This window comes from Neofelis nebulosa, chromosome 2 (assembly GCF_028018385.1).
Source record: "Neofelis nebulosa isolate mNeoNeb1 chromosome 2, mNeoNeb1.pri, whole genome shotgun sequence".
In the NCBI taxonomy this organism is placed as follows: domain Eukaryota; kingdom Metazoa; phylum Chordata; class Mammalia; order Carnivora; family Felidae; genus Neofelis; species Neofelis nebulosa.
In genome coordinates this window covers 82,041,420-82,057,192 of record NC_080783.1, presented here as the reverse complement: position 1 = coordinate 82,057,192, position 15,773 = coordinate 82,041,420, and the positions used below count along the sequence as shown (strand labels likewise).

General features: G+C 39.0%; 1 protein-coding gene across 9 annotated transcripts in view; it reads left to right on the top strand.

Annotated features, from left to right (window-relative positions):
* LYPD6B (LY6/PLAUR domain containing 6B) overlaps window positions 1-15,773 on the top strand; it is a 185,804-nt gene that overhangs the window by 160,203 nt on the left and 9,828 nt on the right. For all 9 annotated transcript variants that reach the window (XM_058715340.1, XM_058715331.1, XM_058715341.1 and 6 more), the window contains one exon: window positions 13,172-13,322. In XM_058715340.1, coding sequence (XP_058571323.1) covers window positions 13,208-13,322 — 115 coding nt within the window. In that variant the 5' untranslated portion in view covers window positions 13,172-13,207. The remainder of the gene's footprint in view (window positions 1-13,171; window positions 13,323-15,773) is intronic.

The following is a 15,773-nucleotide window of genomic DNA, read 5'->3' as shown; positions in this document are numbered from 1 at the left end:
GCCTGCATACACACACTTGAGCAGGGGAGGGGCAGAGAGAAAGAATCCCGAGGGGGCTCTGGGCTAACAGCTCCAGGCTTGAGCCCGCAAACCATGAGAACATGACCTGGGCTGAACTCAAGAGGAGGACGCTTAACGGACTGAGCCACACAAGTGCCCCTATCCCTCTGTTTGTTTAATGATATTCTTCAGTGATGGTAGGAGCAGAAAAAGCTGAATTTTGATGGGTTTGTGATATTTGCATGAGATTGTAACATATTCTTCAGCTAGATTTATCTATTTAATATTCCCATTTTCTTTCGAAAGCCTTTGTTCTTACCTCGATTGGTTTATAGCATAAATTCAATTGTTGCTTTACTATAAGCCAACAGTAATATTCGCTCTTATGTTCTCCTAGTAAAGCAGTACTGTTTATTCACTACAGCTGTTCCTACTATAAGTCTGCTATAACAATAAGCCATGATACTTTGGTCCAAAGTGACTCTTGGTATTTTAAGACTAGATTCAAGCCTCAGTCAGACACCAGGCAGGCAGATGGCACATTCAAGGGTATATTCAGTCCGGTGAATTGATAGGACGTTATTTATAATGGTATGGCTAGCTTTGGGAAAACCAGCAGGAGATAGTACCAGACGCCAGAGTTAGCAACAGAGAAGAGTTATTTCTGTTATGTAGGCTTATAGGACAAGGAGAGAGAATGGCTGTCAGAACCCAGGAGAAGGTAGCTCTGGAGTTGGCCACCTGACAGGAACTGAGGGATGTGATAATAACCAGGCAGGGAGTGAGTCAGGGAACAGGTACCCCAGTCTCAGTCTCTTCCCATTCTCCAACCTCCCAGTTTCTGCCATTAGCCAAACCAAATTAGAAGCCCATGGGAAAAAAAAAAACAAAAAACTGTGAGTGGTCTTCATAACTTGGCTTCCCAAGGCACAGAGCAGCATGGAGAGGGATGGAGGTTGGGTCTCAAGGGGCAAAAGGTGAAACCCGGCAGGGTTCACTTCCCTTCCATCCTGTGAGGATAGCTTGGGAAGATGGTCATAGCATTTTTAAAGCCTGACATAGTGTGTGTTGAACAACATGTATATAGACTAGGTTGTAGTTGGGTAGACCTTCAGTTGCTGAAAATAGAGTTCTTACAATCTCCACATGGTTAACCTAAAATCTACACAAACAATTGAAATGGAAGTTCTATTGGTAGAGAAAATGAAAACTTTAAAAAAAAATTTTAATGTTTATTTCTGAGAGAGCACTAGTGGGGGGGGGTGCGGTGCAGAGAGAGAGGGAGACACAGAATCTGAAACCTGCTCCAGGCTGAGCTGTCAGCACAGAACCCAACGTGCAGCTCAGACTCACGAACCGTGAGATCATGACCTGAACTGAAGTCGGACGCTTAACCCACTGAGCCACCCAGACACCGCTTTTTTTTCTTTTTTCAATTTATTTTTATTGGTAATGCCTACAGTTGTGTGAGACCTTTAGAAACTTTTAGCTTATTTACAAGTAAGGACTAAAACTTGTTGTGCCCAACCCAGTGCTAAGCAAGAAAGGATATGGTCTTATGTGCCCAGACAAACCCAAGCTTTTTTCAGAGCAGAGTCTAACCCATGGTCTGGAACAGACACGGTAAGGTTAAATGAATGAGAAATATTGGAACTAGGCCTTTAAAGAGGAGTTGTCCGTATGGGTAAGGATGCATGTGAGAGCACAGAACTTGTTGCTTTTTAAAGCAGACTTTGTAAGAACCATTGCATCTTATGTAAGCACAAAGAATACAGATTTATCAGAAAACAGACAAATGAAATGCTCAACTTAGGCCCATTGTGCCACGTGTGTTCTAGGGTAGTTTTCCTAAAATTGTTCTTCAGGGGAATTTTACAAACTTCTCTCATATATGCTCAGACAATCATAGAATTTGATAGCTGTAAAACGTGTATTGAATTTCAGTGTTGAGTAGGTGTTGCATGATCTTAATATTTTCCAGTGTGTAATCCATAGAAGAACCAACCTTAAATTTCTACTTTTAGCTTTCCAACTGATTTAATAATTTGACAAAAACAGCAATGGGTAGGGACTTATTTCTTTTCCTTCAATTTTCATGACTTTCTGCAAAACAGATATTTAATATCTCTATTTTACTGAGAGGGAAACAGTCTCAGAGAAATAGAGGGGTTTGTTAGAGTAGATCAAACAAGTGACAGAATCAGAACTTGCACCCAGGCCTGCGTGCCTACAAAGGCCATTCTTCCCCCATTATACTAGACAGCATTTACACTTGACTTTATCCTTGTGGGATTATGAACCACTGCTTAAATGCAGTTTTTCTTGTTGCAATTAAAACACTATTTAATGCACATAATTTTTCAGTTTCCTCTGGGAATATGAAATTATGCACATATATATCTTTATATATGTACATTTCCTTCTGCTCCAAGCGGTAATAGTGACAATTTATAGAGCAAGTGACATGCTGTAACTTTGTTATATATGCAGAATGCAGAAATTTTTTATTAGGATTGCTTTTATAAGCTTGTCAGCTTCCAGAGAGTTCTTTGAATAATCTGTCCTGAATTTTGTGACTATGCAAAAGTCAGCATGATAGTCTTTTGCCAAAGCACATAGTTTATTGTTGTTTTTTTAAATGCCCTCCTGTTTTCAGAATGAAACCCACGAACATGTCCTTTACTTGTGTGATATATTTTTAGCTGTAGAATCGAGAATAAAGTTGAGCTAGTGGGAGCTCTATAAACAATGGTCAGTGACATTAAGCCCTAACACAGAAGAAAGATGACAAGCCAAATGTATAGTAACAATTCTATATCCTGAAGATCTCCCAACTGAAAGATAACAATATGGGTCCTGGAAACAGCTGACATGATTGGCAATATAGTCTTTTATACAGAGTTCTAGGGACACTTTTACAACCTGGCACATAATTAGCACTTAAACAGTCAAGTCATTCAATAAAATAGATCTATGTTTGTGTAGAAGCACATATGTACATGTATGTATGTGGGTGTGCATATATGCATGCACACATATCCAAATGAATTTATTGCTGAAGATTTCTGTTTTGGTATAGACATTCTCTTATGTTAGAATTTATACAGAGAGGTTCAAATGAGAAGGACATCTGTATGAACGCTTTATTTTTATGGTCCCTTTTTTATGTCAGCTGAGACTAAATGAAGTCAAAAGTCCTAGCCATCGCCTGTATGCTGACCCTGAAAGCTAAATTTTCTCAGTTGAGTTGTGTATGCCACATATTAGAGAATGCATGCTCGGCATGAAACATTCCTCCACTCAACAAATGTAGAATAATGGATTCTTAGCCAGCTGTTGGACATTCCAGCCTAGATTTCTATTATGAGAGCTTTGATTGGTTATTAAAAGAAATGGGTTCGGCAAAGCAAGCAAGGATATGGAACATAAAAACAATGTCTTCCATGCCCAGCCTTTGTTGCTGCTTGGTTTATGTCTATGTAGTTCTGCCAGTGGAATTGCTCGTTAACAGTACCAAACACCTGTGCGCCTACAGCTTTCCTGCAGAACTTCAGTCCACTTGTATCTTTCTCTCAAATTTAAAGACCCCCTGCTTCCATGGAAAAGAAAATAATCTCTCTCATTTGCCTCCCTGATAGCAGAAATACCTCTATAGAATTAATATATGCCCTTGGCTTTTTTTTTTTTTTTTTTTTTTTTTTTTAAAGAAATGGCCAATTGAAGGATGCCTCTGCAGCTCTTTGAAACAAATTTCAGGCATTATCCATATGTTGTTTGGTTCTCTCTGTATAACACATAGCGCCCATTAGTTTGAGAATTAAATACCAGGAAGAGTTTCCTTTTATCAAATAATGAGAATATGTGTCCCATATGCATCTCCCTTAACGCCTGAAAGGTACAAAGTGAAATGTAATGCACAGCAGAGGAACACCATACATGGAAGTTTAGTGGTTCAGATCTTTCCTCTCTCAGGGTTTTTACTCTGTATTTTGAGAGCCTTAACATCGAAATGACTTGGCATAAGCCTCCTAAAAATCATTTGTGGGTACAAACTGGGCAACAATTATTTCACCTATGTGAAGGATACTCTCAAATTTAATCAGTTAGCATATATTTATTAGGAGGATTCTTTTTAAAAGGAGTACATTTTCCAATTCCCAATCATCTAAGCTTTTTAATCTTGTTCATGTGGAGTTCTTAACCTTCTCCTCTAGTGTCATCAAAGCCTTCTCAAAAAAGATGTAAACTTGTGTCTTTGACAAAAATGCAGCTGAAAAGCTATTACTTGGGAAGGGTTTTTTTAGTTTTTTTTTCCTTAACATTTGAATCACATTTAGAAAGTTGCCTTTAAAATTGATTAGACTATTTTTTACCCATTGAACACTTATTGCCCCATATTAACTCATGATTAGTTTTAAGGTTGATTTCCATAATAACAATATTTTAATGTTAGCACTGTTTTTAGATATTATTTTGTCAGGTTGTATATAGTAGAAAAAACCATCTTTAGCACTACAAAATGTACAGCCTTATGCTTAGAAATGAAATATTCATTTCTGTGAAGTTTTGATCCTATGATGAGATTTTTAAAGTTATCCTTGTAAACATTATAGCAGGGATCTGAAATATGGGAATACTGTATTACATATGACTTTTTATGGTATAACTGGAATTCTTCATTAATATCCTTCCATAGAAATCATAAAATCCTAGAAGGGGAAGGAAACTTGTCCGTCATTCATTCCAACTTTTCATTTGGTTGCAAGAAAGATAATTCCTGAATCCCGTTTAGAAATTAGTGCATAGAACTCAACACTATTTACCAGATTTGGTCCAGCTAGTATGGAATGGAGTTGGACAGTTATATCTCTTGATCTTATCTCTGTTCTCCTGCTAATGATATCTGAAGAACTGGGAAGGAAGATACATGAGGGGAAGCAGACACTTAACATTTCTTTAATGCCATCTAAGTGAAAGGTACTTTATGTAATTATACCCAATCCCCACAACAGCTTAAGAAATTTATCTACATGGCTCTAAGCCTCACTTATCTTATTGACAAATGGGGTTATGTGGCTAGTAAATGTAGAAACAATTTGTACTTTTCATAAGAAATTGAAGATGACACTAAGAAATGAAAAGACATTCCATGCTCATGGATTGGAAGAACAAATATTGTTAAAATGTCTGTACTACCCAAAACAATGTACACATTGAATACAATCCTATCAAAATATCTATCAAAATCCTATCAAAATACCATCAGCATTTTTCACAGAGCTAGAAAAGACAATCCTAAAATTTGTGTGGAAGCACAGAAGACCCCAAATAACCAAAGCAACCTTGAAAAAGAAAAGCAAACTGGAGGCATCACAGTTGAGACTTTAAGTTATAATACAAAGCTGTAATAATGCGGTATGGTACTGGTGTAAAAATAGAAACATAGATCAATGGAACTGAATAGAAAACCCAGAAATGAACCCACAACTATATGGTCAATTAATCTTTGGCAAATCAGGAAAGAATATCCAATGGGAAAAAGAGTCTCTTCAGCAAATGGTGTTGGGAAAACTGGACCATGTTCTTACACTATACACAAAAATAAGTTCAAAATGGATTAACGACCTAAATGTGAGACCTGAAAGCATAAAAATACTAAATGAGAACACAGGCAACTTCTTTGACGTCAGCTGTAGCACCTTCTTTCTAGATGTGTCTCCTGAGGCAAGGGAAACAAAAGCAAACTTCAAAAAAAAAAAAAAAGCATCAAAATAAAAAGCTTCTGCACAGTGAAGGGAACAGTCAACAAAACTAGAAGGCAGCCTGTGGAATGGGAGAAGATATTTGCAAATGACATATCTGATAAAGGGTTAGTACCCAAAATCTATAAAGAATTTATAAAACTCAACACCCAAAAACAAATAATCCAGCTTAAAAATGGACCAAAGACATGAGTAGACATTTTTTTCAAAGAAGACTATACAGATGGCCAACAGACACATGGAAAGATGCTCAATGTCACTCAGCATTAGGAAAATGCAAGTCAAAACTACAGTGAGGTATCACCTCACGCCTATTATAATGGCTAAAATCCACAATAGAAGAAACAAGTATTGGCAAGGATGTGGAGAAAGGAGAACCTTCTTGCACTGTTGGTGTGCGTGCAAACTGGTACAGCCACTCCAGAAAACAGTATGGAGCTTCCTCAAAAAGTTAAAAATGGAACTCTGCTACAATCCAGCAATTGCACTACTAGGTGTTTACCCAAAGGATACAAAAATACTGATTTGAAGGGATACATGCACACTGGTGTTTATAGCAGCATTATCAACAATAGCCAAATTACAGCAACAGCCTCCATGTCCATCAACTGATGAATGGATAAAGATTGGAGGGGTGTGTATGTGTGTGTGTGTGTGTGTATATATATGTGTATACATATATATCTCTATATCTCCTTCTTTATATACATACACACAGGAATATTACTCAGCCATAAAAAAGAATGAAATCTGGCCATTTGCAATGACATAGATGGAGCTAGAGAGTATTATGCTAACTGAAATAAGAGAAAGACAAACAGCATATAATTTCACTCATATGTGGCATTTAAGAAACAAAACAAATGAGCAAAGCGGGGGGAAGGTGGGGGTGGAAAGAGATAAACCAAGAAACAGACTCTTAACTATAGAGAACAAATTGATGGTTACCAGCATGGAGGTAGGTGAAGTATGGGTGAAATAGATGATGGTGTGATGAGCACTGGGTGTTGTATGGAAGTGTTGAATCACTATGTTGTACAGCTGAAACTATTATGTTGTATGTTACCTAACTGGAATTTAAACAACAACTTTTAAAAAATGCTGATCCTGTAAAACAAAACAAAAAGGAGAACCAGAATTTTTTTCTGGGTGCCCTTTCTGAATCTAAAGCCCATTGTTTTTCCTCCTCTCTAAGATGATTGTATTAACCCTTGGCAGACACATCTCAAATTGAGTTTTTGGCCCCAGTAATGTATGTGAGTACAGACATTGTGTCTCTTATTTATTGTTTTCTGAGTGCTTAGCAGAATACCTGGTATAAATGCAAGATTTATCATCCTAATATTTTCAAGATTTGGATAAGCTGGTATGAGTGGTTGAATCATGAACCTACTTTTTCCTAGTGAATGTTGTTAAGAAAAAAGTCCATGGTACTCCGTGGGTATTTTGTATTTTCAGAGGAAGATAATGGATTGGGTGGGTATAAGGTAAAATTCTCTCTTGTATTGTGCTTCCGGCACTTAAAAAAGCTAGATTAAATATCTCTAAGGAAATTCATATTTAAACTTAGGAGGACAATAGAACTTTTTGTGTACCAGAAATAGAACACCTGTTAGAGAAGGTAGAAGCTGCAGCGTAGGAGCTGGGCTCTCGATGCCCAGGTAGGTTAGCAATTGAAACCCCAGTCCCCCTGCAAGGAAGGGAACTACAACAGGGTCTCGGCATAGATCCCATGAACACTGTTCTTAAATGTAACAGGAACCAGTGTCTCCATTGGCCAACCTGGCCTAATAGCCAGAAGCAAGTAACACAATCCTTGTTGCAGGTGATAAAGTTTTTTGGTTTGGGCAGATTTCTTCTTTTGAGAGGAGTGTTTTCATCTATTCTTGTCCTTCTTAGTAAAATTTCAGCACTCATTTTGAATTTCCACTTGGCCTTCTATTCTTTTTACAAGGGAAACCGGGCCTATTAAAGTTTGTCATTAAAGTGTCTTACTGCGGGATAAGTGATGCTTTCAGGAAAGTGTGAATATGAGTGTTGATGGGCATGTTGGACTTAGTAGAGCTGCTTCCTCTAAATTATCCATTTCATTTGTTTTATTGGCAGTTGGAGTTAGCCTTGGCTTGCTGACTCATTTTTAGCAACTGTGCAGGAAGTACCAGTATTTACCACATTGTTTGGTCTCTTCTTTTTCAGATCTCCCTTTGAGTCCATTCCTTTTGAGACCATTTCTTCATCTTTGGACATTCCATCAACTCCTTACTGCCCACAATCTTTGTCTTTTTTTTTTTTTTTTTTTTAATTTTTTTTTTCAACATTTTTTATTTATTTTTGGGACAGAGAGAGACAGAGCATGAACGGGGGAGGGGCAGAGAGAGAGGGAGACACAGAATCGGAAACAGGCTCCAGGCTCCGAGCCATCAGCCCAGAGCCTGACGCGGGGCTCGAACTCACGGACCGTGAGATCGTGACCTGGCTGAAGTCGGACGCTTAACCGACTGCGCCACCCAGGCGCCCCCACAATCTTTGTCTTGTTAAGAAAAGAGTTCCTTAAGATCATAGCTAAGATGTTGGTTCTATTTAAAAAAAAAAGTATTTATTGGATATTTACCATGCACTGAGCCTAGACCTAGGGAATTAAAAAATAGTTTAAAAAATAATGTAGGTCATTTCCCTACCCCAAAAGAGTGTTTATGATGTCAAGGACATGCTGCTTGTTGAAACCCCCATCATCTTTGCATATTTTCCGTGGAGACAGAAAATGCCACATGTAGGATAAGATGCTGATTATTACTCAGACCTGGGAAATAGTCATGCTTCTGGACCAAGTGCCGTGTAGGTCCTTTACTCTGGGCAGTAATAGGCCAGGTGGGCTTTGCAAATGTACACATCTGGCTACCTGCCATTCTCTGGAGTACCTGAGAGTTGCCCATCTCTGTTGAATCTGCCTTTGCAGAAAGCACCCCTTTCTTTTGGCATTCTGGAGCATATCCTACTTGCCAAAGAGAGGATCATAAACCAAATGGAAGACCAGCACCACAGGTGAGGGGTTTCTGACCAGGCCTACCATCTGTGGGGAAAAATGGATAAAAATATTGTGCTTTGCTGGGGAGGAATGATTTGAGCCATCCTTGAAGTTGAGTGTATACCAGATACCTAATGTATATGTGGAACTTTCTTAGTGTCAAATATAAAACCATCTAAGTCACAGGAAGCCAAATCCTGACAGTTGTATTCTGAAATGGCAAGCAGCAGTTCTTAACTGTTATGTTAAGATTAACAGATTCCTTAACAGATTCCTTTTGAGATCCTCAGCCCAGGGGGAAAAATCTATATAGACACAATATTTTGCAAATAACCCTAACAAGCTTACAAGTCACCCCTCCCCGCTCTGAAGAACTCTGCTCTGTGTGATGGTCCTGGAGAAAATACCAGAATGGTTTAGTCTGACTCATCTTAAAGACTTCTTTTTTTTCCTTCTGGAGCAAAATACAAGCTCTACTGTAACCTTGTTCTGCAACAAAGACTGCAGTGAGAGCCTACTCAGCAAAGTCTCAGCAGATAATTTTTAGTTCAGAGTCTCCGTGAAATGATTCTAAATGTAAAACAACTTTCAGATACCATAGTTAGTCATTTGCTTTTTCATTATCCTAATGTCTTTTGGTTGTGAAAGATAAAACAGTCATGTTAGCACAAACCTATCCACTGCAGAATAGATAGAGATAGATATAGGTACTTAGGGGAAAGCAGTATTGGTAATAGATTATAAAGCCGGCTCTGGAAAATAGCAGACATTTTTATTTAGTGTTTTGTTTGTTTGTTTCATTTGATAGGTAAAACCTTTGCAGTTCTGGCAAATTTTGATACAATAAGGCTATGCTGTTTTAGCTAAAAATGGAAATAAAAATATACTAGTCCATATGGCAACTTTTCACTGTTGTTTTGATGGGGTTACTGTGTTCCAGGCAGTGTGCTAGGGTCTTTACACACATTGTCTCCTAAGCTCACTTGTACAATGGTAATGATGCCACTTTCCCTACAGTCCTGTTTTGAAGAATGGAAAAAACAAAATACAAATCTAATCCTTGGGTTTGCTGTTCATTTGGTTGTTTTAAAGTCGTCTGCCATCCAATCACTCTTTTATTCAGAGAAACCTTCGTGAATCCTAAATTCCTCTATGTTGTCTGTTATTGGCATCCCTTTATTCTGGGAGTGAGAAATAAGGCTAGGGATTTGGGACCTGTTGCTCTGCAGAGACCAAGCATTTTTTCAAAATCAGATAATCTAAAACCAAACAGTTCCTTGGTTTTGTTAGATCCCAAATCCTTGCCATGGCCTGTAAGTAAGTGCCTGTATGATCTGGTCCCACCACCTCTGACTTTGTTCCTGCCCCCCCCCCCCCCCCCCCCCCCCCCGCCGCACATGCACTTCTTCCTATCTTGAAACCCTAGTGTCTTTTCCCTTGATTCTTTGCTTGGGTGGTTTCTTCTCATACTGGGTCCACTGTATATGTAAAGTAGGTCCTCCTATTCACCCACACATCTCTCTATTGTACTAATCTCAGAATCATGACTATCTGAAATTACATTTTCCCCATAGTCAGTGTCTGTCTTCTCCTTCTAAAATGCACACTTCATGAGAGCAAAGACCGTGTTGGAGGTCCAGTAATAACAATTTCTTTCTATGCACTACATGTCAGTAATGACATTTGAATGAATAAATGAGCTTCTGTCTCACATAGAGATTACATGAGGAAAACCAGGGGTTCTGACTTGTGATTCCTGTTTGGAGATATGTTCTTAACAGTGAATGCTACCTAGTGAGGATTCAAAAATGGCGAACACAGCTAATTAGATAAGTGCTTTATGTGTATTAACTAATTCCTACAACCCTATGAGGTAGGTATTAATATCATTACTTCCATTTTATAGATGCAAAAGTTGTGGTACAGAGAGGTCAAGGAACTTTTACCAGTCTACAAAGAGAGTAGGTTTAGAAGCAGGTATTTGAGCCTGTACTCTACCTGAATGTGCCCATGTGCCCAGCACTCGGCTGAGTGCTTCATACACATGATGTCATTTAGTCTGTGCTTCTATACTCTGAGGTAGGGACTGTTATTGTACCTCTTCTACAGATTGGCAAGCCGAGGCTTGGAAAGTTGAAGCAATTTGTCTGAGGTCCCATATTTGTTAGTGATGGAAAAGGGACTGAATGTAGACGATAGGACTCTGAAATGTATAATCTTAGACATTATTTCCATATTACTTGAATGTGGGTGCTATTGGAACACAATGAATTTGAGATTTGTGAAAAAGGGATGAGTCTCTCCTACTCAAAGTTTCTCCACTGGTGTAAAGCAGGGGTCTTCATTCCTTGGCTCCAGATTCACAATGAATATAGAGTAGTCCAGCTTAGAGAAAGGAATAGGAGAAGGAGAATTTGTACCAGCATAATGACTCGTCTGTAAGAAATAATAATGTTAGCTATAAGAAACGTCCATTTCTTCAGAAAGAGCATAAAAATAAGATTTAGAAATCTAATAACTGTGAATGATCAATTTTGGTTTCTAAAATGAACCAGGAAAGAATTTTATATATGTATTTACATATCAGTAGGTCGCATTCTGTCGTGAGCTGAAATGCAGTATAGGAGGTTTAGCCCTATTGGCTTTTGAAACCTTCCAGGTTCCTTTACACTGAGTACTTCTTAGAGACTATATTCAATTGGTGGCAGAAGCCATCTATAGGGATGGGGATGCTGTTGGCTATATTTTGTCTGCTATCTAGTTCCATCTTTGTAGGTAGGCATTATTAGCTATGCACACAAAACCAATATACTCACAACACAACAGGGGGAGGTAAAATCCCTAGATTCTGTGCATTATTATCCTGGCTTCAAACAAAATATCCATGTGAAGGATTATGCTCATATGTGCAGAGATCAAACTTTTCTTCTTTGAAAAATTTCCTAAACCCACAGAGACCGGCTGATTCAGCAAGAAGAAAATGAGTTCAGGCAATATTATTGAACTCTAAGGTTCTAGCATTTTCACAGACTTGTATTACAAGTGCTGTTACTTTCACAATCCTATGTGATTCTACCTGAGCCTATATTTGATGCTTACAATTATCCAAACGTGTGGGCAGAATGGGTGTTATTAAACCACTTTGCAGATGAGGAAATTGAGGTTAATAGAGCTTAAAGAGCTTGCCCAAGGTCAGACAGCTAATAAATAGCAGAGCCAATACCTGAACCAAAGTCTTTGGACTCCAAGTTACATCCTTTTCTGCTTCCCACACCTCTCCATTGCCAAAGAGAACCTGTTTGTGGTGATCCTGTATGTTCTCAGCATGTCTCCTGAAGATTTTCTTACTACCAGGTCTGCTTCTAGAGGGTAGAACCAGTGGGACTTAAGATGTACTGTCTTCCTCGGTGCGCTGCGGACGTCTGTTGTTTCACTGGGTATCAAACCTACTTCACCTCTTTGGTTTTTTCAACGTTTTTTTTTTTTTTTTTTTTGGGACAGAGAGAGACAGAGCATGAACGGGGGAGGGGCAGAGAGAGAGGGAGACACAGAATCGGAAACAGGCTCCAGGCTCCGAGCCATCGGCCCAGAGCCTGACGCGGGGCTCGAACTCACGGACCGCGAGATCGTGACCTGGCTGAAGTCGGACGCTTAACCGACTGCGCCACCCAGGCGCCCCCTACTTCACCTCTTTGGAAGCAGAAGCAGTATTTGTGGGCTAAGACTAACATCACATCAGCATTTCAGACAACCCTTACTCTGTGTTCTCTAGAACCTCCTGGCAGCTTGTTGCACCCAGTGTGACAGACACAGATGGGGATGGCATTGTCTTTGTGCTCTGGGGCCCAGCAGAGACTCTATTTCCCAAACTCGTTGTACATTTATGCACTGCCCTTCCTAGTGCTCTGACTCTTAAGGTTTCTTCCAGGTTTTGAAAGCGTTGCAAAATTTCTCAAACACAAGTGTTTACTCAGTATGGACTTGACAGGTAGGTGGTTCGGTAACTTCAGGTGAACGCGCCTCTGAACCCTGTTTGTTAAGTGATTGGCTGATTCAGCACAAAGTACACCGGCTAGCCTCAGGCAGTGAGGGAATGGGGTGTGGCCACGCCCATGCTGTTCCTTGTTCTTCCGGAGCCTGAAAGGCCTTTGGGTGTCCTGCTAGAGCTTAACTGGCTAGTGCAGAGGCCTGACCAGTAGAAGGCAGTAATTACTTAGCTTTCATCTGTGAAAAAGAATGCAGTTTGCTTACAGGTGCGGGCCCTATAGAACAAGTAGGTGGTTGGATAGATTTGAACAATCAGGCTTCCCAAATGGAAGCAAAGCCTGCTCCTCCTGACAAACAAAATACAGATAAATGCGACCAGTCTCTCTTTTCATTGTAGATGTGAGTTTTGGACTTTCCCATAACCAAGGTCAGAATGCTGCCCCTCCGTCATGCTCTGGCTGTAGCTGTTGTCCAGATCTTTATCTTGTCAGAAAACTGGGCATTGGCCAAGAACATCAACTTCTACAACGTGAGGCCTCCTCTGGACCGTAAGTAGTGGTTGTGTCCTGGTTCATGACTGTAGGGTCAGGGCGACAATTCGAAGTCCCTCTTTCCACCTATAATAACTTTGCCTGCTCTGGAATATTTGGTTTATACCTAGAATAAGCCAGAGAGTCTTCACTACTTTGGTGAGGACGAGTAGTACATAATGACAGAAATTTTCTCCATTTCTTTAAAATGCTTTAGCTTTCTGCTGAAGTCTCAAAATGGTTCTTGGTTAAAATACTCTGTTTGGGGTGCCTGGGTGGCTCAGTTTAAGCATCTGACTTGGCTCAGGTCATGATCTCACGGTTCATGAGTTCGAGCCCCGCGTCAGGCTCTGTGCTGACAGCTCAGAGCCTGGAGTCTGCTTCTGATTCTGTGTCTCCCTCTCTCTCTCTGCCCTCCCCCTACTCACGTGCACTCGCTTGCTCTCTCACTCTCAAAAATAAATAAACATTTTTCAAAATGAAAAAGTAAAATAATCTCTTGAACACTGTCACCACGAATGGCTTAGCAGACAGTGTTCTTTGTTGATCTCTTCAATGGAGAAGGATATTGGCTGTAGGAAGGAAGTTTCTCCGTATATAATTTATATATAGTTGTGGAGCCCAACATGAGGTTTGAATTCATGACCCTGATATCAAGACCTGAGCTGAGATCAAGAGTCAGATGCTCAACAACTGAGTCACCCAGACACCCCTAAATGATATATTCTTTCAAATGACCATTAACAATTTTCAAACAGATTTGTATATTTGAAATTAGGTGGGAAATAATACTTGGATTTTCATTAATATGCATAGTCACCACTAGAAAAGACTGTATAAAATTCAACTTTTCCACTAATAAATAATAATATTGCTTCCACAGAAGCAAATATCAGTGAACATTATCTATAGGATAATATATTTTATATGCATACATGTGTATTTTTGTACTTTTATACATATATCATCTGCTTTCTCTCTTCAGACAAGTGAGACTTCTCTGATATACTTTATTAGAGAAAGATTATAGACATCAATTGGTATAAAGATGAATGGCTGTAGTTCCCACACCTGGAAGAGTATCAAAATCATGATAAAAGCCTTTAAAACTACATATTCCTTGGTCCCCTCTGCAGAGGTTCAGTAGTCAGAAGGGTGGGGTGTAAATTATTTTCTTTTCTTTCCCTCCCCCAAACCCTCTTCTTTTTAAAAAAGCTCTCCTGATACTATTCATGCACAGCCAGGTTTGGGACCCACTGTCTTTATACCACTTCTAAATGAAGCCTATATATTACTCTTCTTCCCTTTGTGCTTTCTTTATTATTTGTGACACTGCGTGTGTGTGTGCATACACACATATATCACATATATACCACACACACCTTGAACTATCATTTATTATATGTTTCTAAACTGGTAATGATTGTATACTAATAGCTTAATGACATGGCACAAATACATTTAGATTTTCATAAAATCTAAATTACAGACAAATTTTGAAACTTTTAAGCCTAATAAAATTTTATGATTAAAAAAAATCATTTAAAAAATAGAAATATTATTTGACTAACGTGATCAGTTTACTAGGATGGTCGGACATTTTCCTTAATCTTTATCCATTTTATTCTCCAAAAATGGAAGAATTGGAAGTTTTACATAAGGCTTTATGCCATGGCTTATAAAGAAATGTCAAATTTATTACACTTTTGACTTCTTGCCCATTAAAATAACAAGATACAAGGTTGGGGAAAAAAACCACAAAAACCTAAAGACCAAAAGGACATTCTAGTTGCTTTCAATCCAGACTGCCAGCAGTCATAATTCCTGCTTTCTGTAACACCAGCATGAGCATAAGAGCCTGAGAATTGCTATCATCCTTACATTAAATGTTACATTCCTGATTGAGGTCTAATGTTGTGATAATTGACGTATATCAAGTGAGATTACTTGATTGAGGTTGAAGATGGCTGTAATGGAAGTGCGTGTAGACAGAAACCAGCAGGATTTGATGTGCCAGGGACTATGCTAGATATTTTTTATTGCAGCCTCCTGTTTAATCTTCATGATTCCTCTGCAAGTCATGGGGATCTTCACTGTTAGCATTTCTCTAAATATTATTATTTCATGGAAGTTAAAAATGGTAAAGCTACTCAGTAGGAAGAACAGAATTCAAGCTCAGGTTAATCTGACTCCAGTTCTTTTCAGGGGCCACACTAAACCAAATCATTGGTTCCAATCCCGCCACCACCCTTTCCTGTGTTCTCAACCCCCACTTATTCCCAAGTTATAAATTGTAATGAAACAATACCATGGTTGTTTCAAAGTGGCTTGTGGAACCATTTTCATTACTCTATAGTAGATAAGCATAGACAAAATATTTAAAGAAAAGAGAATAAATATGTCCCGAAGTCTGGCAGTTAACTCCAGCTCCTTGGCAACGAAAACTCTAAGGATGATGGTTTGTAAATT